Below are 27986 nucleotides of genomic sequence, written 5' to 3'. Positions count from 1 at the left end.
TTAGGATGGCTCATATGGAACAGCCCACAGTGGGGCCCCACAGCCTGACAGAGGGATAGAGTGGACACTCAGATCTGTGTAACACACAAACTCCAGCCTCTCCCAGCGGACTTCACTCTGGTTCTAGCCCTGTGGTTAGCATGCTACATTAGTGGTGGTTTGGCAGCATTCTTGCATCTGTAAAGACAAAAGAAGAGGAGAGTCTGAAAGAGCTCCCCCTGCTGTTACGACACGTGTGCGCAATGTGAGAAACAAACACGGACTGCTTCAAATATGCATCTAGCTCATGGCTTCAGGAAAACCAAACTTAACTGGATTGATAATCAGGGAGTGAGAAGCCATTAAAAAGCCGCTTTACCCTGTTGTGTGTGACTGTTAGGTAAACCTGTACACCAGTTTGTTAATGCTAATATTTTAGCATTAAAATCAGCCAATCATGTGGCAGCAACTAAATGCATGCAAGCATGCAGACATGGTCAAGAGGTTCAGCTGTTTTTTCAGACCAAATGTCAGAATTGGGAGAAAATGTGATCTAAGTGACTTTAACTGTGGAATGATTGTTGGTGCTGGACAGGTTGGTTTGAGTATCTCAGAAACAGCTGATCTCCTCGGATTTTCAGGCACAGTTTGCAGAGAATGGTGTGAACAACAAAAAACATCCAGTGAGCAGAAGTTCGGCCACTGGTCACTGGTTGAAGCTGACAGGAAGGTGACAGTAATGCAAATAACCACACATTACAACAGTGGTATGCAGAAGAGCATCTCTGAACAAGTCAAACCTGCACTTGGATAGGCTACAGCAGCAGGAGACTTAATAAGTCTTAAAAATAAGTTGAATAAATACCCAATAAAGGACTCACTGAGTGTATCTAATATTTAAAAGGTGTAATTATAGAAAAAGGCCACATTTAAAATTTTCACTGTTCACCTTACCCTAAAACTGAGACATAGCTGTGAAACATCTTGAACATGACCGCGTTCATTACGGTCCATTATAGTGTGACCTACCTGCTGTCCTGCTCTTCCAGGTGTCTAAAACACCCTGAACACGACCGCGTTCATTACGGTCCGTTATAGTGTGACCTACCTGCTGTCCTGCTCTTACAGGTGTCTAAAACACCCTGAACACGGCCGCGTTCATTACGGTCTGACACACTGTGACCCACCTGCCGTCGGCCTCTTGCGGGTGGGGGTAAGGGATGACCACCCTGTGGCCGTTGGGAAGCAGGCATGTGGTGGGCAGGGTCATCGCTCCGCGGGGCTGTCGGAAAGGCACCTCGGGTGGGCCACTGCGGCACTGTGGGGGAACGAGGCCGCCATTTTGTTTCTGCTTGCCATTCGCTTTGTCTTTGAGGGAGAAATAAAGAAACTTCAGGTCACAGTTGTGAGCTCGACAAACAAGATACTGTATGTAATTGTGATGTTTACACTGTATATTTTTCATCACTACTATCAATGTCTAAGCTGATGACCTGCAATGTAAATAGAATCTTCCCCCAAAATGAAATATGACATTTAATCTTATTTTTAACTTATTGAGAGGATTTGCATCCATTGAGAAGATTTCAGGAGTCTGATCAGAAGATTTCCATTCCAAAGCAATAGAAAATCCACCTGCACAGCGACTGCACTGGACAAGCTTAAGCTAAGGGTATTTTATACAGCTTACGTCTCATTGTAATGTTATAGATTCTCAAAGGCTGGTTTAGCTGTAATTCATTCATCAGCTAATCAGCTTCACTACATGTACCCTGTATAGGCGATAAGAACTTCCAACATGCTCAATATGCTACAAAGTCGACCAGCGGAGATTATGCAAATTCTCTAAAACCACACACATACACACCTAGGTAGTTCAAGCTTCAACAAATACTGCCCTCTACTGGTAATATGTGGAATGCGACTGTCAACATACTCTAACCAGCGAAGTGTGAGGTGTTTCTACACAGCTGGAGGACTGCATATTTCACATAAGTAGACCACAGGATGGTCCACCAGAAGGGCCACATTGTCCCAGTGAGGTGGGGAATGCTGTGCCGACTACACCCTCCCTTTTTTCAACCGAGGGTTGAGCAACACAGCTGTTACTCCCAGTCGTTGACTGTGCTGTTCATATATAAACTCGGCAGTCTCTGCACACAGAGCGAAGAGCAGAAACCAGAAGGAGGAGAGAGACTGACGTTTGGGCGCGTCGCTCAGCGGCACCTCCTCCAGGCTGAAGGGCAGCAGCGCGTCCTGGCCCAGCAGGTTGGGCAGGGCGATGGCGGTGCTGCGCGGCTGGACGCCTCGGGGCATGAAGGGCAGCACGCAGGGCGCGGCCTCCGGGGCGGCGCTAGCGGGCACACAGCACTGCGCCACAGAGCGAGAGGAGAGAGCGTCAGGAAAACGCACATCACACCAAATCCTCTGATCCCACGCGAATCCGGGGCTACACCACACGGATTTCAGTGCTAAATACATCTGCTTCCTCTGAAGGCACACACGAGAAGCCGCGCAAATATTTTCCTGCCTCGTCCAAGGACAAAAATATTTCGCATTTGTTTCATAATTTGCCAAGCCTACAGATTTTTTTTCTTTTTTTTCCGCGACGATGGAGTCAATAGACTTCTCGGCAATAACTGGAGCGGAAGAAAGACCTTGACATTTTGAATTTCTGAGGCCGGCAGCCGGCTACACAAAGGAAAGCGCCCCTCTGTAACATAGTAACTGGAGCTCCGGCAGACCTCTGCCGTCGTGGATTTCAAACGCAGGAGTGACTCTACTTTAAAGGGAGGTCAGGGGGCCTGCCCTGCGCGTTCCCGCTGAAGGGAGGGAAGGGTTCGCGGTCTCGTGGGGAGGCTGACTGACGGTGCTGCCCCGCCGCCGGAGTGCACAGCAGCCGCCCCGAACCTGCGGTCGCATTAATTAACCCGCTGGATCGCATCACCCCAACGCAGCGCTCAGATCTCGGCACAGAAGGGCAGCCCACTGGAGCTTTCCTCCGAGTGCCACAACCTATCAGGGATTAATAGTGACACTTTAATGCTGACATGATGACAGAAACAGAGCTGGGGGCTCCCTGGGCCAGGGCGAAGGCGTTTAATGAGCAGATCTGCCCTGCCCTCCCCGGCCCTATATCCGCTTACCGAACAGAGCACCCGGCTGACCTGGCTAATAGGGCTAACGCTACGGGTGCATTATGGGCCGGGCAATTTCATATAATGGCAGTGATGAAGCAGAGCATTACTGTTCTTCATTCACTGCGGGAATGGCATTATGGGCTGCCTGTCTCCTGTTAGCAAGAGCTCAATTCACAGTATAGAGGTGGGGGGCTTTTGTTTTTTTATTTGTTTGTCATTTATTTAATGTTTTTTTTAAAGCTGGGATGATATGTCCTTAATAGGGTTTTATAAATACTTTTTTGAATCCAGTCTTGTTAGAACAGAAGAATGGTTTTGAAGAAAATACAGGAATAATATTTGCTGGTAAACTCCAGGCCAGGTCTGCCATGTCTTTAACTCCAGTTAAAGACATGGCAGATACAGTGTTTCTGGAATTAATTCATAATTATGTCTGAGATTAGGAAATATGTAGAGTAAAATATTCATACATGATGAATTTGTGATCTCAGGGCCGAACACAAATATTTCAGTGGAATTCGACTTTGGCTTGCTCACAATTGCTTGATCCATCTTTTAATACCTTTCAATACCCTTTCAATCTAGTTTTTATGAAAACTATATTATATTATACATCCAATTATATATTACATGAGAATTGTTAAGAATGTTAAAAATGTAATAATTGGTGATTATTTTTGAAATCTTCAATTCTGAGTAAGCAGTGAGCAGCTTTCTCACAGTGAGTGAATGTGCCTGGCCTATGGGTAGAGTGTATGCTTGGCCTACAGGTAGAGTGTATGCTTGGCCTACAGGTAGTGTATGCTTGGTCTACAGGTAGAGTGTATGCTTGGTCTACAGGTAGAGTGTATGCTTGGCCTATGGGTAGAGTGTATGCTTGGCCTATGGGTAAAGTGTATGCTTGGCCTACGGGTAGAGTGTATGCTTGGCCTATGGGTAGAGTGTATGCTTGGCCTATGGGTAGAGTGTATGCTTGGCCTATGGGTAGAGTGTATGATTGGCCTATGGGTAGAGTGTATGCTTGGTCTACAGGTAGAGTGTATGCTTGGTCTACAGGTAGAGTGTATGCTTGGCCTACAGGTAGTGTATGCTTGGTCTACAGGTAGAGTGTATGCTTGGCCTACAGGTAGAGTGTATGCTTGGCCTACAGGTAGAGTGTATGCTTGGTCTACAGGTAGAGTGTATGCTTGGTCTGCAGGTAGAGTACGGGTAGAGTGTATATTTGGCCTATGGGTAAAGTGTATGCTTGGCCTACGGGTAGAGTGTATGCTTGGCATATGGGTAGAGTGTCTGCTTGGCCTATGGGTAGAGTGTATGCTTGGCCTATGGGTAGAGTGTATGCTTGGCCTATGGGTAGAGTGTATGCTTGGCCTATGGGTAGAGTGTATGCCTGGCCTATGGGTAGAGTGTATGCTTGGCCTATGGGTAGAGTGTATGCTTGGCCTACGGGTAGAGTGTATGTTTGGCCTATGGGTAGAGTGTATGCTTGGCCTATGGGTAGAGTGTATGTTTGGCCTACGGGTAAAGTGTATGCTTGGCCTACGGGTAGAGTGTATGCTTGGCCTACGGGTAGAGTGTATGCTTGGCCTACGGGTAGAGTGTATGTTTGGCCTATGGGTAGAGTGTATTCTTGGCCTATGGGTAGAGTGTATGCTTGGCCTACGGGTAGAGTGTATGTTTGGCCTATGGGTAGAGTGTATGCTTGGCCTATGGGTAGAGTGTATGCTTGGCCTATGGGTAGAGTGTATGCTTGGCCTATGGGTAGAGTGTATGCTTGGCCTACGGGTAGAGTGTATGTTTGGCCTATGGGTAGAGTGTATTCTTGGCCTATGGGTAGAGTGTATGCTTGGTCTACAGGTAGAGTGTATGCTTGGCCTATGGGTAGAGTGTATGCTTGGCCTATGGGTAAAGTGTATGCTTGGCCTACGGGTAGAGTGTATGCTTGGCCTATGGGTAGAGTGTATGCTTGGCCTATGGGTAGAGTGTATGCTTGGCCTATGGGTAGAGTGTATGATTGGCCTATGGGTAGAGTGTATGCTTGGTCTACAGGTAGAGTGTATGCTTGGTCTACAGGTAGAGTGTATGCTTGGCCTACAGGTAGTGTATGCTTGGTCTACAGGTAGAGTGTATGCTTGGCCTACAGGTAGAGTGTATGCTTGGCCTACAGGTAGAGTGTATGCTTGGTCTACAGGTAGAGTGTATGCTTGGTCTGCAGGTAGAGTACGGGTAGAGTGTATATTTGGCCTATGGGTAAAGTGTATGCTTGGCCTACGGGTAGAGTGTATGCTTGGCATATGGGTAGAGTGTCTGCTTGGCCTATGGGTAGAGTGTATGCTTGGCCTATGGGTAGAGTGTATGCTTGGCCTATGGGTAGAGTGTATGCTTGGCCTATGGGTAGAGTGTATGCCTGGCCTATGGGTAGAGTGTATGCTTGGCCTATGGGTAGAGTGTATGCTTGGCCTACGGGTAGAGTGTATGTTTGGCCTATGGGTAGAGTGTATGCTTGGCCTATGGGTAGAGTGTATGTTTGGCCTACGGGTAAAGTGTATGCTTGGCCTACGGGTAGAGTGTATGCTTGGCCTACGGGTAGAGTGTATGCTTGGCCTACGGGTAGAGTGTATGTTTGGCCTATGGGTAGAGTGTATTCTTGGCCTATGGGTAGAGTGTATGCTTGGCCTACGGGTAGAGTGTATGTTTGGCCTATGGGTAGAGTGTATGCTTGGCCTACGGGTAGAGTGTATGTTTGGCCTACGGGTAGAGTGTATGCTTGGCCTATGGGTAGAGTGTATGCTTGGCCTATGGGTAGAGTGTATGCTTGGCCTACGGGTAGAGTGTATGTTTGGCCTATGGGTAGAGTGTATGCTTGGCCTATGGGTAGAGTGTATGCTTGGCCTATGGGTAGAGTGTATGCTTGGCCTATGGGTAGAGTGTATGCTTGGCCTATGGGTAGAGTGTATGCTTGGCCTATGGGTAGAGTGTATGCTTGGCCTATGGGTAGAGTGTATGCTTGGCCTATGGGTAGAGTGTATGCTTGGCCTATGGGTAGAGTGTATGCTTGGCCTATGGGTAGAGTGTATGCTTGGCCTATGGGTAGAGTGTATGCTTGGCCTACGGGTAGAGTGTATGTTTGGCCTATGGGTAGAGTGTATGCTTGGCCTACGGGTAGAGTGTATGTTTGGCCTATGGGTAGAGTGTATGCTTGGCCTATGGATAGAGTGTATGCTTGGCCTACGGGTAGAGTGTAAGTGGCGCTCCCGTCATGGCCCACCTGCGACTCAGCGCAGGTCAGCTCCGACCTGGTCCTCTCCTCCAGGGTGACAGGCATCCCGTCCAGCACCTGGAGCCTGGAGAGCCGCAGCACCACCGACGAGCGGTGCAGGGAGCGCCGCGCCACCTAGGGGACACAGGCTGTCACTGCACCTCAGAGACTCAGCAGCAGAGAGGGCTACAACCAGGGTGCGTTATGATGCCCAAGGCACTGTCCTTCTCTCAGGGATGACAGGAAGGCAGCGGCAGTTATAGAACTAGTGAACTAACAGCTGTGTTAACTAGCTAGCTTAGTAACATAGCTACAGGTAGATTTGTTAAAAAATACATAAAAGTAAAACTGCCTGCAAAGAGATAAGTACATATCATCAGTGGTTGGCTGAGCTGAACCCACGGGCGGAGCCACGGGCAGACCTGCTGTTTGCATTGTCGGAGGCAGCAGCTGTCTTCCAGTCCTCCCTGGCAGAAGGAAAGTACCTTGACTGCATCACATCCCAATAATGAAAAGAAATGTATCCTGCTTTCAAATTGGAGGAGGAAAGGAGTGGAGGATATGTTTTTTTGAGTTTTGGGACGCACCCCTACTCTATCGCTGCTGTCCCTCTGCGTACCGACACATTCAGGACTGTGCACAGCTGTGACCTCACCCACGGGTATGCACAGCTGAGGGTAATGGGTAATCAGCCCAAGAAAATGAGGAATTACAGAGAAGAAGGGAGGGGTGGGGAGAGGTGCAGCCTGAAGAGGTGAGTCTTCAGTCTGTGCCTGAAGATGGCACACGGGAAGGTCATTCCACCACTCATTGGTGACCAGGAAGTGCAAGTGAAAAGAGGGAGAGGCGCCAGGTAGCGTCTGATCATTTTCTGCAGGTATGCTGGTGCTGACCCCTTAGCTAACTGGTATGCTAGTCGAAGACCTTCTCTGGATTGTATAAACAGGGAGGCCCTAACGTAGGCCTACATTCCCAAGCCTGCCAGATGGAAGCCGTGCTTGGTGCGGCTGAACAGAATACTCACAGGGTTCCCCACGATGGACAGCTCAATGAGAGAGGGCAGCATCTCCAGCTTTTCAATCTCAGAGAGGTCCTGTGGAAGGAAAAGCAGATGGAGAGATGCCCTAAAGCCTGTCACCAGGGCTTTTTCAACTGGTGGCACAATCCAAAAATGTAGCTACATTTGGACGTGGCATCGCACATTTACGTTATTATTTTCCTTCATCTTGCAGTGGTCTATATCTGTGATTCTCAACCTTTTTGACAACATCCCCCACTACATAGAAAATAACATTGCATCATGACAAAGAAAAAAATAAATCATCAAAACTGTAGCATTCAACTCAGAACTGAGTTGACCTCAAGATATGACCTGAGATCTCACTGCATTTCCCTTGATTTTCACATACCCTCTCCTAACATTTCACTCTAACCTTCAATCGGAGTAAAACATTTTTTTACAGAATACAATGTATTCATTCACTACAGTGTGCCAAGCACAACACAACAAAAAACCTGCACATGAAAATATGCTTTTACACTGCAACAACCAAAAAATAAGTAAATCTCAGCAAGCATTTTATATTTTTTATATTTCTATTTAGTCTACATATTTATATCACTTTCTGCTAAATAAGGCAAAAATATTGCCAATGAGGTGAGATAGTTTGACTCAATTCATAATTTGGGATAAGAAATTTTCACCTGTGAGACAAACTTAAAACACAAAATTTCACTATGGTTGAGCACATTATTTCAGTCATCTTCATGAGATACTGTTAATTTACAAAATGATTTTCTAAATATGTAGCCTTTAATTATTGCTTGGCTGCAATCATGAATTCATATTTAATAATGTTTTCTACTTTGGAGAAATAAATATGATTTTCTCTCATTACAAGACTACAACACTTTTTCAGTATATCAGCCTAAACACCTACTACACTGCAAAAAACAAAAAAGACTTTTGAGACTTTTTTGCTAAATAAGACAAAAATATTGCTAATAAGACTTGAAGGTTTAACTTAAGATCTTAAGTCTTACTCCAAGACTAAAAAGCGTGTTAAGACAGTCACTTTTCACACTGCAGTTGAGCGTGCAGTTACAGGTCGATGTGTGCAGTTACAGGTGGCTGCGTGCAGATACAGGTGGATGTGTGCAGGTGCAGGTGGATGCAAGCAGTTACAGGTGGATGTGTGCAGGTGGATGTGTGCAGGTACAGGTGGATGTGTGCAGGTACAGGTGGATGTGCAGAAACAGGTGGATGTGTGCAGGTAGATGCAAGCAGTTACAGGTGGATGTGTGCAGTTACAGGTGGATGTGTGCAGGTGGATGTGTGCAGGTACAGGTGGATGTGTGCAGGTACAGGTGGATGTGTGCAGGTACAGGTGGATGTGCAGAAACAGGTGGATGTGTGCAGGTAGATGCAAGCAGTTACAGGTGGATGTGTGCAGGTGGATGTGTGCAGGTACAGGTGGATGTGCAGAAACAGGTGGATGTGTGCAGGTACAGGTGGATGTGTGCAGGTACAGGTGGATGTGCGCAGGTACAGGTGGATGTGTGCAGGTACAGGTGGATGTGCAGAAACAGGTGGATGTGTGCAGGTACAGGTGGATGTGTGCAGGTAGATGCAAGCAGTTACAGGTGGATGTGTGCAGTTACAGGTGGATGTGTGCAGGTACAGGTGGATGTGCAGGTACAGGTGGATGTGTGCAGGTGCAGGTGGATGTGTGCAGTTACAGGTGGATGTGCAGGTACAGGTGGATCACAGGGCGTACCTGCAGCTTGTTGACTCCCAGGTAGAGTCTGCGCAGCTGGGTGAGCGGCTGCAGGTGGCTGAGGTCTCGCAGGCGGTTCTCCGCCATGCGCAGCTCCAGCAGGAGGCCCTGCCCCATGAACGAGCTCTCCCCCAGGGCCCTGATGCGGTTGCGGTCCAGGACCAGCTCTCGCAGGTGCAGCAGCCCCTCCAGACCATCCACCTGCGTGATCTCATTGGCTGTGAGGAGAGGACCGTTGGCCAATCAGCTCCGAGGCTGACAGACGGCTGTCCGTCACTCTGCAAACCCTGTTCTCTCCCGCAGCACTTTCTGCTGGCGCCCGCCTACAGTAAATATGCAGGGGCTGTTTTCCTGTTTATTCCTGTTTGTCGCTCACATAATACCATTCCAGGGTTTCACAGGCATTTTATTTTAGTTTATTGTGACATTTTTAGTGTGATTGTTCCCTTTGAAAACTGTTCTGAACTGCCTTCAGACTTGAATGACGTTTACAGGGAAGCTTAATTGTGGACCAAGTGACTATAGTCAGTCTGACCTGAGGTTTATTGCTTTCCTGCTCTGGAGCACAATACCAACAACAGCTTATAGGAAGGAAATTAGCAATGTATAAATGTTATGTACGGTTTTCCTGTGTGACATTTGCTCAGTTCTTTGTTTGATTTCTTTCTACAGTACAATTGGGGTATCAGACTGGGCACTGTTACCTTGGAGGAAGAGTGCCTTGAGATTGGGGAGCCTGCTGAGCTGCAGATTGGCCAGGTTGGAGATGCCATTGTGGTTCAAATGCAGCACCTCTAGGGTGGTCATTAGTGGCTCCAGGCTATCTCCTGGACCCGCATCCCTGAGATGACAATGAGCGACAGGCGCATTAACAAGCGGCCCCTTCACCTGCCCATTCAGCGACACTCGCAGGTGTGCCCGAGCAATCACAGGCTGACTCACAAAAGAGCCGACCTCAGGGACCTCCGTCTGTTCTGCGCCAGTCCACATCCGCGCATGCATAAGTGGAGTCATCCTGCCCCTCGGTGGATGTCAGCAGCAACGACTCTCACAACCAATACACTGCATACATGACCCGATATTCAAATGCGTAGACCTGTTCTGTTCACACCGTCTTTTATCCGTGACTTTTTTTTTCTAACCTAACGATATATCCCTGCAATGTCCTCCATACATTTGGAATGCAGACAAGCGAAGGGTTCTCTGATGAATGTAACTTCTTTCAAAATGAAAATTACTATTACATGGTGTAAAGACTACTATAAGTGTCTAGAAGTAAACAGCCATCTATTTAAGAAAATATTCAAGCAAAATGCTGGAACAGGCTGCTATATTGCGGTAATGATCTATTCCGCTAAGAGTAGAGAACTGTATTGCTGTATGTTTTGGCATTACTGCAACATCGTCTGGCATTTCACAATGGCTGCACACACAAGGGCAACCACTGAGGTGCATATAGCTAGGCAACCACTGCCTGTCACTCAGCTGAGCTGCACAGACAGCAGACACCGATCAGACGCAGACCACGGATTAACTAGAGGAGTCCCTGGCGACTGAATCCACTCAACTTCAGAGGCGGCTCAGATCCTATTTCTCAAGCCAGTCGACAATGATGAATACTGTCCCGGGCTTTCAGTGCGGTAACTATTTACACAGAGCAGACATAATAACCACATCCAACATAACTGTAGAGGGATTGAACCCTAAAGATAGACTGCAGATAAAAGGTAACATTTTCAGCTTTGCTTTTTGCTTCACCCAGTACCTGCTGCCTTTGGATATGGCCTGTTGCCCATAGCCACTGGAGGTGACCTTATGGTACAGGATCTGTCTGCTGGTCAGGTGGGCCTGGGCCTTCTGTCTGGGCAGGATGGACTCAATGTGGTTGTGATTCAAATACAGCACCTGGGCAGGAAGCAGGGGAAATGTGTGTTCATTTATGTGGTCAGTGAAGAACCTGTTAACTGCTATTGGTATTGCAAGCCAGGACATGCTGTGTTACATTCACAGTGGAAAAGCCCCATGCTGTTGTATGTTCTGGTATAAGATAAAGGAGACAGGGCTGAGGCTGCTGGCCCGTTGCACACCTTGACTTTGGGTAAGAAGACAAGGCCACTGAAGGAGGTGAGGTTGTTCCGCTCAAGGTTGACATGCTGTAGACTGTTGAACAGATCTCCAGGGCTCAGGTCCACTGTCCTGCAGGGACACATGATGCAGCAGACATCTGATGAGCTGTGAGCTGTGCAGCCACTGCATTGGAGGGCCGTGAGCTGGTGTAGGCACACTGGAGGCACCCGGTCCACTGCTAGCCAACCAAAACCCTGCCTCACTGGCCTACACTGCGTTATACCAGCATAAACATGTTTCTGTCGAACATTTTATAATCTTTCATTCTCTACAGCATCAAAGTATTTCTCATCTTTTGCTCCAGTTCTATGTATTTTTTGTCCTTTCTGCCCTGACAGAATTGGATATACAGTACCTTATGTCAGGGATCATCAACTTCGGCCCTCAAATCCAAATCCAGCCCTGGTTCTCTTTTCTCCCAGGTAATTAGTGCCACTGATTGGTCGGTATTCACACCTGACTCCCAGGTAAAGGGAGGGTGGAAAGCCAGCAGTTCCCAGCCTTGGAGGACAGAGTTGCTTATCTCTGCCTGATGTCATGAGAAGTGAAATGAAGGCAGTGGTCTATTAAGCACCTGATAGAGGAGGCCTGCAGGTCCAGCTGGGAGATGTGTGAGTAGTCTGAGTGTCCCAGCTTCTCTGTCACCATGTCTAGGGTCAGCCTCCCTCCAAACGCATCCTTGGCGTTCTCGCACTCTGACGTCTCCTTTAAAAACGGCACAGGGCACCTCATTCTGCACGCTATCTGTCAATCCTTTAAAGAGCAGGATCTTTGGAATGTTTTTTCCAAAAATTCTAAGTCTAAGTCAGTGTACTAGAAATACATTGCATTACATCAGAATTAGACCGCTCAGATAAGAACATAATCAGATGTAATCACATATTTGTGATCTTACACTTGGAAGGGTAAATAGCCAGATCACTTGCACCACTGGACAAAGGAGAGGAAATGATACTGTTCTTCTCCCTCTGTTTGGTGATCAGCACCAGCAATCCTTTATGGCCATTCATTTAATATTGATACAACCGTAATATAAGAAAACAGACACTCACCACTGCAACTCCATCCAAAGCCTTGAGGGAGGGCAGGTGGAACACCACATATATTCTGTAATTTTCCTGCTGTTCCACCAGAGGATTCCCATATAGGTCCAGAATGATGAGGTTTGTCAGGCTCTGAAGAGAAAAGCTTGCTTTGATGTCCATACTCCATGTCAAAAATACATTTCTCCAACCAAATTTCAATCTGAAGTGTTAATTACAAATTCCATATCCCACAGAAAGTGGCTGTTTCAAGAATCTCAGTGATTTTCAGGTTGTCTAAGCTTGTTTTGAACTTGTTTGGGTTTGAACCAAGCAACTAAAATCATGCTTCGTTTTGAGGGTGAGGATGAGTGGAGATGGTGTGGATGAGGGGAGATGGTGTGGAAGAGTGGAGATTGTGAGGATGAGTGGAGATGGTGTGGATGAGGGGAGATGGTGTGCTCTGATGGGATAGGGTGTGGATGGCGGGACTGACCTTCAGGTGATAGACGTCCCTGGTGGTGGAGATGTTGTTGTTGCCGATGTAGAACTCGAGGAGGGAGCGTGCGCGCTGGATGCCGGTCAGGGAGCTGATGTCGTTGTTCTCCAAAGACAGGAAGTGGAGGTTGGGCAGCCCGTCCAGGACATCCCCGTCCAGGGAGCTCAGCTGGTTCCCATCCATGCTCAGCCGGATCAGACGCAGCAGTTTGGACACACCTGGGAACAGAGGGGCCATCTCCGCTTGTCACTCACTGTGACATCGTTCTGTTCCTTACCTTCACAGAAGCATGATAGATAGATAATGTCTGAAGGACACTTGCATTCCAAACACAATAATCAGCAGTCTCGTCGTTTTGCTGTTCTGGCACCAAGAGAGAACAACATGTACCTGAGCACTTGTGAAGAAAATCTACCGGGCAAATTAGATTCACAAGTCTGTCTTAACAACTGTTTTAGCCTTAGTAACTGAGAAGTAACTGAAGGTAACATCCTTTTTTTTCTCTCAAGTAGAAAAAATTTGCTTGCTTAAAAGTTTTCAATTTTCTCACCTCATTGGCAAATCTTTCATCCCAGCAAAAAAGTAATAGAAATAAGATTTTAAATCTAAATAGAAAAAAATGATTAAAAAATGTATCTAACATAATTGTTAATATTGACTAACTTATTTTTTAGTTTTTTGCAGTGTTACATTACAATACACGCATTTAGCAGACATGCTTACCCAGAGCGAATTTCAACATTCATAGCAAACGCATTTATACAGGCTGATATTCACTGAAGCATTTCAGGTTAAGTACCTTGCCCAAGGGTACAATAGCAGTGTACTGTCTGGGAATCGAACCTGCACCCTTTATGTTACAAGCCCACACTTTACACCACACTGCCACCCATATGGTTCTGATACTGAGTGTGCCCTTAGAAGCACTGTGTCTGACCTTCCATTTTGGAGATGTAGTTGTTGTTCAGGGACAGCTCCTCCAGATGCTGGCAGTTGTCCAGCCCATCCACCCTGACGATGTCATTGTCATTGAACGACGCCCAGCGCAGGTTGACCAGTTTGTCCAGGTTGGTGAGCCGAGAGAGCCTCTGACCATCCAGGTTGAGGGCAGTGATCTAATCCAGAGACTCACAGTGAGAGGCGGTCAGGCATTTTTCAAATCAAACTCAGTAGCAGAGCCTGTGCTAATTGGTCGCTAAATGATTAGCCTGTTCTAATGATAAATAACAGAGCTTGCGCTAGTTGGTTGCTAAATTCATAGCCTGTTACAATGACGAATAACAGTGCTAAACCGGTTTAAACCATGACCAACACAGCCAAACCATGGCTGGACACTGCAAAGGCAGTTTTCCACACAGGCAACCAGACGGGGACTGAGGCTCACCTTGGTGGTCCAGCCTGGCTGCAGCTGGCCGCTGGGGTCCCAGGGGTTTGGGCTGAGCTGGGTCAGGAGCTGGGCTGCAGAGAGAAGGCTGAGGCCGCGGGGCTGGTCCCGGTTGGTCCGAGAGTGGGCCAACAGGGCGGCCTGTGGGCCGTTAGCAGATGACCTTATCATATTATAAGCCTTTCATTACATCGTCCTTCACAAGACAGGTGAACAAAACGTTCCCAAGCTGCCAGAAGGACGCATGATCATGTGTAATGCATAAGAACCTTTTAGTACAGGGCCGCCACAACCCTGTTCCTGGAGATCTGTCCTGTAGGTTTTCATTTCAACCCTAATCTGGCTACTATGTAATTAGCAGCTCAAAGAGCACGCCAACTGTTGGATGAGCGGCACTTTGTTAGGGTTGGCATGAAAACTTACACGATGGAAGATCTCCAGGAACAGGGTTGGGCAGCCCTGTATTAGTAGGTACAGGGTGTCCTGGGTAATTATCAGGTGATAAAACATGCGGTGAACCTCAAAGACTCAGTGGTTATTACTATAGTTTTCTAATGCAGAAATGCAGGGTGGTAGTTCCTCCTCTCTGTGTGCAGGCTGGTCTCTGACCTGGTTAATCCTGGAGTCAGCAGCTAGCTGAACAGCAGCAGCAGCCTCCTCCTCAGTCACCAGCTGGTCGTCCAGGTGTGTGAGGGTCTTCAGACGGCCCAGCACCGTGCTCCGCACAGTCCCGGGCTGAAAAGGGAGGCAGGGACCAGGGAGAGTCTGTGTGTGTGTACGTGCCTGTGAGCATGTGTGGTGGAATACTTTATTGTGCCTTGAAGAAGAGGAAGATAATTTACAACACCATCTTGTCTGAGGTGTCTGAAAGTAAAGAGTGTTGTGAAATGTGGCCCATTGTAAGATCAGCCGTGTGTTTTTTTTTCTTTTTTTACTTTTGCCAATAAGATATATTTTTAGATGGACTGGTGTAGTTTTGAGGTGGTGTAGTGTGGGGACATATCCAACGTGACCTCTGACCTTGTGCAAGCGATTGTGTTGGATTTTGAGGCGGTGTAGTGTGGCAACATATTCAGCCTAACTTCAAGTGATTGTGTTGGATTTTGAGGTGGGGACATATTCGGCGTGACCTCTGACATTGTGCCAGGGATTGTGTTGGATTTTGAGGTGAGGACATATTCTGTATGACCTCTGACCTTGTGCCAGTGATTGTGTTGGATTATGAGGTGGGGACATATTTGGCGTGACCTCTGACCTTGTGCCAGGGATTGTGTTGGATTATGAGGTGGGGACATATACTGAGTGACCTCTGACCTTGTGCCAGGGATTGTGGCAGAGGTGGAGGCGCAGCAGAGAGGGGGCGTGTTTGCGCAGCACGCAGGTGTCCTCTCGGGGGCGAGTGAGCTGGTTCCAGCGCAGGTCCAGCTGCTTGAGCCGGCCCAGGCCCCGCAGGCCCTCCAGGGTCACGATGCGGTTGTAGCTCGCGTCCACAAACTCCAGGTTGGGCTGAACGACACAAACCCAGGGATACCGCAAAAGTCACTAAATGTGTCAAACCTTCTACAAGAGGGTGAGTTGATGGTTAATATGCCTTAATACAGAATATACGATGAATACATTTCCCCGACAAATAATTAAATCTGAAAGTCTATACTTAATTACTGGCATTCCATATTTTGCAGAGAATTTTTTTTTTCCCTCACAAGAAGCAGCTCTATCAGCACAATGTCTGTGAACAGCAGCTATAAAAAATAATAATATATATTTCAGATTTTTCCCTTTTTCTCCCAATTTGGTAGCCAATTGTACCCCATCTCATCCAATTTTTTGTTTCTGTATTTGTTCTGTATGTTTTCATGTTTAGTCTTGTTTATTATTCACTTTTCTTAGTTACCTGGTTTATGTTTCCCATTACAGTTCTCCATTGTCCTTCCCTGTTATGTCTGTGTCTGAATGTTTACCAGTCTAGTCACTCCCCTGTCTGTGTGTCCCACTATTCGGGTGGTTACGGTAGTTTTTGGGTTTTCAACATTTTTTCTAAAACTCGCGATTCTTACTTCCTGCTCTTTCTTGGTAGTTAAATGTTGTAAAGCACGATTCTTACTAACTACTACTAATCTAGGTTTTGTACAGTACCGATTAATACACTTACTGTCTGTCGAACTAACTAACTAACAATCACTTTTATTGGGTAGTTTAGAAATATTCACGTAACTAACTCACTAACGCTATCTCTTAGTATTTCTGCACTGTTCTGTAACTCCGCCTCCCTATGCTATCCCTGATTACTCGTTTAGTTTCAGCGAAGTGTTCGCACCTGTCTCTAACTATCACTACGTCTTCAAACTATGCAAATGTCTACTCCCTAATCCGGAGCCGTATGTTTTACATGTTTTGTTTCGTGCATCCAGTCCGTGTTTTCGTCTCCCTCCCGTTATTATGTTATTACCCTATTATGTTTCCCCACCTGTTGTCTATTTGTTTAGCCCACCTTTTCCTCTGCCCCGCCTAGATTGTCACCTTCCCTCTTGTATTTAAACCTCAGTCTCAGTATGCTTCTTTGTCAGAACGTTGATCTTAGTAAGTGCCGATTGTGTGTAAGCCTTATTATAGAGATTCTTGATAGACACCCCTTTGCCTTGACTTCCGTACCTGCCTTGTCCTCTTGTTTTGTTTGCTCATCTGATCTTCTGGTTTTTTCGACATGTTGTCTTGTATTTTTTGACTATGAGTTTGTTTTTGCCCTTTTGTACCTTCGCCCTGTGATTTCCTGGATTTTGACCTCTCGCTTGTTTTTTCGACTATTCTTTTGCTTTTCGTTCTTGGCTTTGTACTGGATCTCTTGGCTTTTGACCACTGAACATTAAACTTCGATTTTTTGGATTGTCCTGTGGTCTGCGTCTGGGTCCTCTTCACCGTACATAACAATTTTAGCTAAGTTAGCTGCGGGATACACCGCCCACACCCCGTCCCTCAGCGGCCCGAAGGAGAGCGACACGCCTTTTTCAAGCCATCTCGTCTCATGCTCATGACAGTGATTCCGAGGTACCCAGGGTGCTGTTGTGGCGATCCGCTAACCCTGCCAAGTCCCTGAAGCAGTGAGCCAATTAAAACTTGGCTTTTGGCAGGACCGGGAATTGAACCGGGAATTGACCAGAGGTCCTGGGTGTGCAGCTGCAACAAACTACAACCGCAAGTCCGCTGCATCTTAGCCTGTTGCGCCACCACGGATCCGAACAGCATCTTTTTAATGCTAAATAATTTACCACTGCCAGAGGACAGATTATCTAAGCAATCTGTGTGCCAACTGCTGTGCAGGAGAAAAAGCAGTCGGGTTCGATGGAGACACCTGAGTGTGTGTGTGAGACAAAGCAGTCGGGTTCGATGGAGACACCTGAGTGTGTGTGTGAGACAAAGCCTGTAATGAAGGGGCAGGGGTGAAGGGGAGAGACGGGCAGAAGAAGGACGGAGGTCACCGCTCCTCACCATATGCGAGATGTCGTCCAGATGTGTGAGCTCGTTGAAGCTGACGGTCAGCTGCCGCAGGGCTGTGAGGCGCGAGATCTCCTTCAGCTTGCTCAGGCTGTTGCCATGGAGATTAAGGACCTGAGACCGAGAGGAACGAGGGGCCATGTCAGCGGCTCACAGGCGATAGAGAAGCCGCTCACGCAAATTAAACGCTGAATGGGTGGGTGAATAAGAAGCATCAATTGTACAGCGCTCTGGATAAAGGTGCTATAAAAATTCCAACCATTTACCGTAAACCACTGCGCCATTCTACCGGCTTGTGAAACACATTCTCTTACCTAGGGTGATTTAATTATAGTTCTTACTATTTATACCTTCTATACCCATGGAATAACCCGCTTATACATATTTTCACTTCCAAAGTCAAAAGCACGTATGAATCCACAGGTGCCCATTGATCCACAAACCACAACTTCATACTGCTTCCCATGCAAACCCTCATCTAATCTAAAGACTCGGTAGCAGACAGCAAAAACCAAAAAATAAGTCCGAAGTATTTTACATTTGTCTTATATTTAGAATCTAATTAGCATTACTTTTTTGCTAAATAAGAATAATATAGCAAGTGAGGTGAGACAGCTTGACACATTTCAAGATTTGCCAATGAGGAAATAAATATTTTCTACTTGAAAAAGAAGAAGACTTTATAAAGACTTAATAAATCACTTATTAAGACAGACTTTTTTTGCAGTGTGCATGAACAATGTCTCGGTATGGGCTGAAAGAGTTTGCAGTAACTTGCAGTAATACTGTACACATGCACATATGCTAACGGACAGAGGCTTAAAAGGTGAGAGATTTTCGGAGCTCTTACGGTGATCTGGCTCAGCACGTTGGCCCGGGCCACTGCCAGCATGGTCTTCTCATCCAGGCAGGGCACCCTGAGCCTGGGCTTGAGGACTGGGTCCATGCCCAGGGCCTCCTGGTCCAGGCTGAGGGCCTTGGAGTACTGGGCCAAATCCTCCACACCACTGGAGGGCTTGTTCTCTGGGTACCCAAACTGGTACCTGTCCTGCTCACCGTCATGCAACAGGAACAGAAAACACGTGTGTCAACATAACGCAAGATTCATTCCTTCAGGCACAAGAGATCCAGGGCTTGATTCACTAACACCTTTAACATGTGCCTTTAACAAGTAAAACCAATAACATGACCAATGATTGGCCATGGCATTTGTTTTGCACCAAACATTGGTTGTATTAGTTTTGCGTGTGCTAAAAGGTTTTTCACATGCTCAAGGTCTTAGCAAATCAAGCCCCAAGTATTCAATTTCCATTTGTTCTGCCCTGGTAAGAATCTAAATGCAGACAAACACTGCAAAAAAGTCTGTCCTAACCAGTGTTTTAGTCTTGTTACGAGACTTAAAATCTTTTATTAGAAAATAGTTACTGGTGGCTTAACAAGGGAACAGCAGCAGCATTGGAATAAGTCAAACTCTCATTGCCAAATGTCTTTTTTAACAAAGAAGTAATATAAATAAGCTTTTAAGTCTGAATATTAGACTAAAATGCTAGTTGAGACTGACTTTTTTTGTTTTGTTTTTGCAGTGTAGCAAAGTGACGGGGCGCACCTGAGTGACGTAGTCGAAGTCGATGAGGTACTCCGGCAGAACGAGCTCGTGGTCGAAGACGTACCACTGGCACTGGTGCAGACTGCACTCACAGCTGCTGTGGCGTTTAGCGGAGCAGAGCCTTTCTACACCCAGATACAGACACAGAGACAGACACAGAGGAGAGAGATGATTGGCTTCACCTGCTGCTGAGTCAGCATAGCGACAGCCACTGATGTCTGCGACAGACTTTAAGCCCCGCCCCCCCGCACCTGACTTGCTGCTGCGGAAGATGGAGTGCACTTTGGAGTACTTCGCGGGGTCCACTTCCACCCCGTCCCGTGCTGCCGTGCTGCGCCCCAGAAACACCTTGGCCACTAGGATCCGGCCTGGAAAAGACAGGGACATGATCTCAAGACGCCCTAACACGACTACCACACTATAGCTAAGGACCCCATCGAAAGTGACCAACTCCTATGGTTATGTGTACATAGTGTGTGATGTAACATAGTATGGATTTATATTAGAAATGTATCTGGTACAATATAAATATGTAAAACATTACAATGAGACAGTTACAAATGTAATACACTACAATATTATTTCATTACTACAAGTGTGTGCAATGATATATCTATATTACCTAGAATTGTAATATATAATTTAGTATATATGTAAATATAAACCCAGTATTTTTAATAGGGGAGACATGGCCTCCTCTGACAGTGTGGGGAGGAGCGCACACCGTGTCTGAAAGGCAGGGAGTCTGCAGTGTGTCCCCCCCGAGCTCGGAACTGCTTCAGTGTGTACTCCATCCTGAGCTTCTCACACACACTCAGGCTGTTGGACAGCGGCACGGCCCTCTCTCTCCCCAGAGCCTGCAGACACACACACACACACACACACACACATAGAGTCCACACTGTGGCCAAAGCACCTTCGGTATAAAACGCCCTCGCGCTCCCGCCCGCCCGTGCACCTTGTACTCGTCCGCCGATTTGAACCCGTCCTCGGGAACGCGGACGAACTCGTTGCCGTCGGAGTGTTCCGGGTCGTACACGAAGAACAGGTACTCCAGGCAGCGTTTGTAGTTTCTGTGCAGACATGAGGCAGGAAGGGCACAATCAGAGGAGCACTCAAACACTACAAACACAGAGGTATTATTTACATCATCTGCTATAGCTACCGCTCAGGTCGTGGCACTGAATTCTAAAAATGTTATTCGTTTTCTCTGGAACTGAAAAAACATTGTGCTTTTCAAGCGATTCATTGGCATGGAAACGGGTATATCCACAGGGAATGGATAGCTGACATCTGGTTATGGGCTGAGAGCTTTTTATGATGGACAGGAAGCAGTTGGGCAATTTTCTAAATGCTGGAATATTATATAATTTTGGCGTTGCGAGAGCTGGCTGAACACATTGACCACTGCTTGACTGGCACGTGAGTTGACCCTTAATTGTATCCGAGGCCTTTCTGTCTGTGTATAATGGAACAGTTACTGAAAGCATAATGTTGAACATAATCACTACTGTGCTTTGTGGACATTTCAAAGTTAACTCCAAAATGTCTCATCCTCCAGCTAATATTATTTTAATAACTTTACAGTCTTGATGACTTGTCACCTTTCAGGGTCACCAACACCATGAGATGAGATCTACTATATTGCTTACGTTGATACATTCAAATGGGTTCATTCAGATTCAGATTCAGATTCAGAAGCTTCGCCCACATGAAAGGAATTAAACCATGTTGAATTAAGCATCTGATAACCACTCTCACTGTGAAAGTGCACCCGTAGCCCACTGGTGATTTAGCAGGCTATGAAAGAATAATGATAAGCCTGAAGCTTTTAACACATTCTATAATTCATGACTGACTACACTTCCTGCAGCAAGCCACTCGGTCAGAGAAAATATAGATAATATTTCCATTAGTTTGTTTGACACACAGAAATTGCAAGATGGTTCACTTAACCTTCCATTCAAATTATTCATATGCCATCTCTCTTATCCATATACTGTCTGTCTGTTAGTTTTTAATGGAAACAGTCACTCTCCTGCCTAAGGAACTCAAAATGCTTACTGCATTTTCACCTCTCCTGCCCAGCGTCATTGAACTTGCGCCATTCAAACAGAGAATAATGAATGCTATGCTGTCTTTACACATTTCAGTTTGATTCCAACGGTTATCCCTAGTACTCCGAGAACACCTTAACAAAAGATTTGTCCAGCGGCAACAGATAAATTAACTGAAATTACTTTCAGCACAATTTTCTAAATCTATCCAGAGACCTATAACAAGCCTCCTATACTGATATAATAATGTTAGCCAATTATGGCCAAGCTACAGTAGTTATGTAAGCCTGAAGTAGACATTTGGAAGAAGCAGTTCTCTCTAATGAGGGCTCCTATTTTGAAAATCCTTCCAAAACTCCCCGCTCTATGAAGGCTCAGTTCAGAGACTGCAGGGGACAGGCTAATGGCTCATTTTGTAGCAGCAGGCTGATGACACTGTGGTCTGCTCTGCACAGCTTCTCAAAGGGAGCCAGGATTAGCTCACACCTGTCAGGGAAAACAGTGCACACAAGAGCTCTGGCACACTCTAACCACCTACAGCAACTTCCGCTGATTGTGAAGGTCTCCAGTATCTAAGCCTAACTGCACTGGTTTCGCCAGTCTAGCTAGCCTTGGCAGGGATTTCTAACTGTCCTCAGCATTGATCAGGCCTTAAGAGTATGATCCAATCACTGCAAACCCCGCCTGCATTCAAAATTCTTGCGTTTCCTTTTTAACTGCTACACTGTGAAACCTTTCTGCTAGCCCTTGTCACTTGGCGGTGTAAGGGTAATTTTCTTAATTGATTCTTAATTTGCAAAGAAATGGATCGTTTTTGGTGCAGTCATTGTTTCAGGAAGTATAAGCCATGTGGACAGGGTTGCGGTGACTGGGTCGTACTCTTGTATGGCGGGATGCTCCCCACAGGCAGCAGCTGCCTCAAAGTCAAAGAGCGAGCACGCACTGGGAGAACGCGGCGGACTCCTCGCCCGTCAGCAGGGCGAGCAGCTTGTCCTCGAAGCGCAGCCGCAGGGCTCGGTTGTGGATGCGGATGATGCCGTTGATCTTGATCCCGGTGACGCCGTGCCCGCCGAAGTCCCAGACGCAGAAGCGCGACAGGAGCAGGTCGTAGCAGGAGCTGAACCTGGAGGGGGGAGCGTGGGTGGAAGGTGTGAGCGTAAGGAGCCGACCCCTCGCACAGTGAGGTCAGACCGGATTGACCAGCCCCGCTAGAGCCTGCTCTATTGATTGAGGCGCAGTCGTGGAGTGTGGTGCGAGTCAGGGCGGGTACCAGGGGTCCGAGGGGCTGCCCTCCTCGAAGCGGATGTTCCCCACCGTCTCCAGCTCCAGTAACAGGAAGTGCACCATCAGCTCCTTCCTCTCTGTGGCCAAGGCCAGGCTCCGCTGGTGATGGGTCTCAATCCTGCATGACAGAAGCACTCAAACAGCTCCACAACAGCTCAACACATGTTTACACAGGAAACTAGTGCAAAGCAGGGCAAGCCAGGCATTTAACCAATTAACTATTATATACCGCCCTTTAAAATACCTTGGGAGAGTAGCTTCATGATGAAAAGAAAATGTAGGAACATAAACCAATGACAAACAAGGCAATCACATTCATTCTGTTGATGAATTGTGGTAGTAGAAAGAACTCGCTGACTGGGCTCTGTTATCGAGTCACAGTCCCCATTATTTTATGTTTAGTTCTTTTATCGCTTTTCTTCTTCTGCACAAACCAACAATCTGTTATTTCAAGTCAACAAAGGGCCCCAACCCCGACGCTGGAGAGGACCTCACAGACAAAAAAAGAAATGCTTTCAGTGTCCTTGCCAAGAAGGTGAAGCATGAATTCAAATAAAAGGTGCTTTTGTTGATGGACCGTCTGTAATGGCAATCCAGAACTCCGGACAGCTTCTACAGAATGTCTATGAATGCTCTATAGAAACCGAAGAAATATTAATGCGTATAGTGCTATACACCGAGACAATCCATTAGTTATTTCGGAAAAAAATTTCTTTTCTTGTTTCTGTCTGTTATTTTGAAGATTAGGCGATAAATGTACTTTGGATTCATAAACAAAGCTAAGTGTTGAGAGGGCTGTGGCATTCAGCGTCTCTAGACTGAGCATGTTCATGAATGTTTAATAAGGATGATTGTTGTCTCAGGGTTCGTCTCTATGCCTTCTCCGCGGCCCTGATTGGCGGGGGCTCACTCACTCCTCCAGCCTCTTCATCCACGCTCTCAGCCTCTCCTTCACGGCCCCCAGTTTGCAGTGGAGTTTGTAATCCAGCCTGGAGTCCCTGGTGATGTCATCGGGCGCGAAGCCGCTTTCGATTGCCCCCTCGACCGGAGAGGGAGGGCCATCCTCCCAGCTGCGTGCAGACTTCTTGTTCGATGCCTGCACCTCCACCAGCTCGCACTCCAGCTGTCCGTCAAACAGAGTCATCATTTCAAAAAAAAAAAAAAATTCACTTTTGGATTTACTTAATAGAATTATGGACAGTGGTTGCACGCAATATTATTAAGTATACTGTATGTGATATCAACTGATGAAGTGCTTAGTTGAAGCCACATACTGCATGCTTCATTATATTGTGTGCAACCATTGGCCGTAATTTTATTAAGTAAGTCCAATGATTCCTTTTTTTATGTGGGGAAAAGGTGGCATATTTGAAATATCAGCCGAGAAGCACAGCAGAAACAAACTAGGAAAGGATAATAGGTGGAAAGTCAAGAGGTTAGAATGTGTTGGGGAATGTTTCTTCCACCCATGAACTCAGCCAGCTAATTTCACTAATTATTTCCACCTCCTGGCTATCAAATGAGCAAATCCAGTGAGATACTGGGGAGGAATTTATTTCCTTTCTGAATCTAAACTTTCCACCTCTGGAAGGAGCTGCAGTGAGGAGGAAGTGACTTGGCGCTGCACGCACGTGTTTGAGGGCGTAGCTGAGAGTCCGCAGGCTCTCCTCTGGCAGCTTCAGGAGTTTCTTCTTGTGCTCCAGCAGCTTGGCTTGTGCCTTCGCCAGCTGTCTCTGCACTGACTTCACCCGCATGTTGTAATACATCATCTTCTTCATCACAGTGGACTGGAAAAGAGGCCCATCACTTAGAAAGCATCACAACATCACATGCACGCCTCAATACGGGATTGGACTGTGGGACTGAAGATATAGGATTAATAACACAGGCTAACCCTTCAAACTAAAGATGAATTCCAGAAATCTGACTGATTAAAAATAATGACCCCTGGGACTGGAAGTGTGGCCCCTGAGACTAGAAGTGTAGAACGTTCTGTTTAAGAGCTGAACAACCCTGGTGCTCCCATTAAAGTAAATCTTCACAGGAAAGCTAATCGCCATCAGCCGATCCGCGCGGACTGCCGTCAGCCCTCACCTCTGCCGCGTCTTTTATCTGCCGGTTGGATACGTCGTAGTTGTCCAGCCTCCGCAGGCCGGGCATGTGGTAGAGCACGTGTGTGGAGTAGTTACACAGCAGGCACACAGGGTTGGGGACCGACTGGGGGTCCTGCAGCCCCAGTGACTTCAGGTTGGGAAGACGTGCCAGGTGAGTTAGCTCCTGTAACACACAGATTGCTCACTTTCATGGCAGACTTGCTGTACTTCGTATGACTGTACATTTATTTTTGACAGAGCATCTTGACGCAACAGGACTGCTGTACACTTCAAAAAGAGAGGACGAACATACATACCATTTCACAATAAACTCTATTCATCTATTGTGCTGTGCTTGGGGACATTGATTTATAAGATGCACAATATAGCCTACAATACACTCCTAAACATGCACAAAAAACCCTCCAAGTCCATTATTTGTGCAGAGGACAAGGCAAGGCATGTGAATTTGACTGAAATGCATTTAGCCTACTCCACAATGTGCAAATTGCTTTTGTATTGTTTGAAAAAATTGCAGTGTTTTTCTTAAAGCTGAAAGATGTGTTACATTGTGATGATGACATTGAATGAAAAAGCAGAGCCTCACTGGAATTGAAATGCTACCAAATTTAACAGATTTTTTCGAAATGGCTTCAGACAGTCACCCTCCCGAAAGGACAGAATGATTGCTATAAGATCCTTTAAGAGAAGCATCATTTTGGTATTCTTTGCATGACAACCAATCATGCAATCAAAAAAACAAGTAGCATGGCAATTGATTTTCATTTTGGGTTCAGATCAAAGAAAAAATAATAATAATCAAAAGTAAACAGCTTCTTGGAAAAACAAACCAAATACACATATTTGCAAGGGATAACAGCTCATTTAGGCCATTTCAGCCATGCACAGTTGATCAGAAATTTGATAAATGTTGGTTCATACATACCTTAAAGGAGCTGATTTTATTTCCTGATAAATTAAGATTTTCAAGCCCAGAGTTACAATCAAGACTGTGTCCTGTAAAATAATTTTAAAAATGTGATTCTTCAAGTTACACGAAGGAAGTAATGTGAAAAATCAGCAAATGGCTTCATTAAATGTGGCCAATACATCCATTAAAAAGATTTGCTTGCAGCAATATTGACAGCCACTCCTATTTATTCTGTACATCATGCCGGTAATTAAGTCTAAAATGAATTCATCTTGCATACAATGAATTTAATTACAAACCATGCATAAGTAGACTGTACCACAAAAAAGAGAATGCTTTTGGATTTATGAACTCACCAATTCTTTCAATAGCATTGTCAGCAAGGTTCAGCTCTTGCAGATTTTGGAGAGTATCCAGCCCCTATGCATGGTAAAGAAAAAAAAAAAAAAACACTTGAACATTTACTGCATTCATTTTTATAGCTGTGTATGAGAAGCAAAAATAAAACTGTTAACAAAGCACTTTTCTGTGCTAGGAACATTGATCAAAATTGTACTGTACATACGATCTGCAGTACCCACTGTGGTTATTATACTCTATAAATCAAAATATTGATGAAAGTGACTGTAAAATATGCTCACCTCAATGAGAGTAATGCAGTTGCTGTTGAGCCATAAGACCTGCAGGCAATCCAGCATCTCCAGGTTTTCAATCTTACTGATCTTATTGTCATAGATGAAAAGCTTCTGTAACTGACTGCAAGTTTGGAGCCCCGAAATCTTCTGCAATACAAACACAAAGCTAGCTTAAATATGAGCCATGTTTTGGAAATAGAGCTTTGGCACATGCTCACAATGGATACAACTGTGAAATGAACCACTGCTGATAACAATAACTGCGTTCATATACAGATAGCCATGGTGAGGTAAAAGAACTCTACCTTTAAGGTCTGTCAGAATCAGTAGAGAGGTTATCAACTGAGATGAGCAAAGCACATCACAACTGAGACATTGAATATTGCAATAATTCTGTCCCTACTTCACATATTTATACTAATCCTCTTGCACAACACCTGGGGAGTATCATACATCAAACATTCATCCATCCAACTCACTCACGGCAGTCAAATAAACCAGAAGACCACACTCACTGTCAGCTGGCATTCCACTACCCACAGCTCCTGCAGCAGAGGGCAAAACTCCAGGCCCTGTATGTGGCTCACACTCTGGCCCACTACTATCAGCTCGGTTAGCCTGGGGAACAGGGAGAGTCCCACCATCCGTGGATACCCAGAGAAGAACATCTCCAGAGACCTGATGTCGCTTCCATCTTGGGACACCTTCTCATAGGATATACCGTTGCTAATGCACTGTTCAGGAGTAGAGCAATTCTGTATTCAGCATCACATATATATTGTCAGAAATGACTGACCATCACTAGTAAAAGCTTTGACATCTTACCAATTCCTTGATGACTTCTTCATCACCGCTAGGTTTTTGCTTTTCACTCAGTGTCATGATTTCTTTCAGGTGACATTTACTTATGACACGGAGTTCCTGTAAGTTACATCAGACACATAATCTTCAAAGGGAAAGGATGTGAAGCGCAAGTATATTGTTGCATGTTTTGACCGGCTGTGTTGAATGTTGGGTAACTTACTCTCACCTCGTCTCACCTTAGCTAGCTACTGATAACTTTATTTATTGTCCCACTCCTATCCTTAACCTATATCCCTTTAATAAGCTTAATTATAGCGAGATAAATTACCCAACAATTAATTGGGTAATTATTATTAACTTAATTATCAAAATTAGTATGAACTTGCCAATAGTTAGCAAGTAAATAAAATAGCTATAACGTTATATATATAGTCGTTGGCAGACTAAGTTAGCTAGCAAACGTTAAATTGCTATCGATTAAATTTGCTCTGCGTTAGCTAAGTTAGATAAGTTAGGTAAATTGCCTTAGCTGTTTATTTCTTGCAACAAATGTAGCTATTAGTTTTAAAGCAGTAAATTGTGGATTATTTGGTATCAGAAAGCGTAATGTTATCGACTTACCTTTTTAAAATGAAAGTCATTTAATTTTCATAAGGGATTGTAGCTTACATAGCTAGCTATTAAGCTAGCTAACGAGCTAGCTACAGCATATTTTCTGCAGTGTTTATGTAGTTAACTATCCGTTTCTAGGGAAGTCTGCGTCCCGTTGCTCGGGAGCCATCTTGGTTTTTCTTCTGATTCGTCGATTTGTCTACGTATATTGCAAACAGCCACAAGAGGACGCTACGGAACTTCCACACAAGTGCTGTTCACATAAATATGCGAGTTAACGGGCAA

General features: G+C 45.8%; 1 protein-coding gene across 1 annotated transcript; it reads right to left on the bottom strand.

Moving 5' to 3' along the window:
* Nucleotides 1-4: 4 nt before the first annotated feature.
* On the bottom strand, nt 5-27861 carry lrrc9 (leucine rich repeat containing 9). The gene is made up of 33 exons (XM_061257964.1): nt 27711-27861; nt 27111-27206; nt 26801-27019; nt 26292-26432; nt 26007-26070; nt 25666-25736; nt 24721-24903; nt 24258-24413; nt 23541-23749; nt 22613-22744; nt 22286-22465; nt 20244-20358; nt 20010-20142; nt 19537-19653; nt 19286-19410; nt 18530-18727; nt 17674-17793; nt 15502-15693; nt 14797-14922; nt 14188-14328; nt 13741-13918; nt 12801-13021; nt 12335-12457; nt 11857-11987; nt 11243-11351; nt 10921-11060; nt 9860-9996; nt 9156-9373; nt 7403-7471; nt 6388-6513; nt 2181-2349; nt 1167-1347; nt 5-177 (listed from the first exon to the last, which is right to left on the bottom strand). The coding sequence occupies exons 2-33, from the start codon at nt 27165-27167 to the stop codon at nt 144-146; spliced, it is 4515 nt and encodes a 1504-aa protein (XP_061113948.1). The 5' UTR covers nt 27168-27206; nt 27711-27861; the 3' UTR covers nt 5-143.
* Nucleotides 27862-27986: the final 125 nt, after the last annotated feature.

This window comes from Conger conger, chromosome 1 (assembly GCF_963514075.1).
Source record: "Conger conger chromosome 1, fConCon1.1, whole genome shotgun sequence".
In the NCBI taxonomy this organism is placed as follows: domain Eukaryota; kingdom Metazoa; phylum Chordata; class Actinopteri; order Anguilliformes; family Congridae; genus Conger; species Conger conger.
This window is presented reverse-complemented; position numbering and strand designations above follow the sequence as displayed.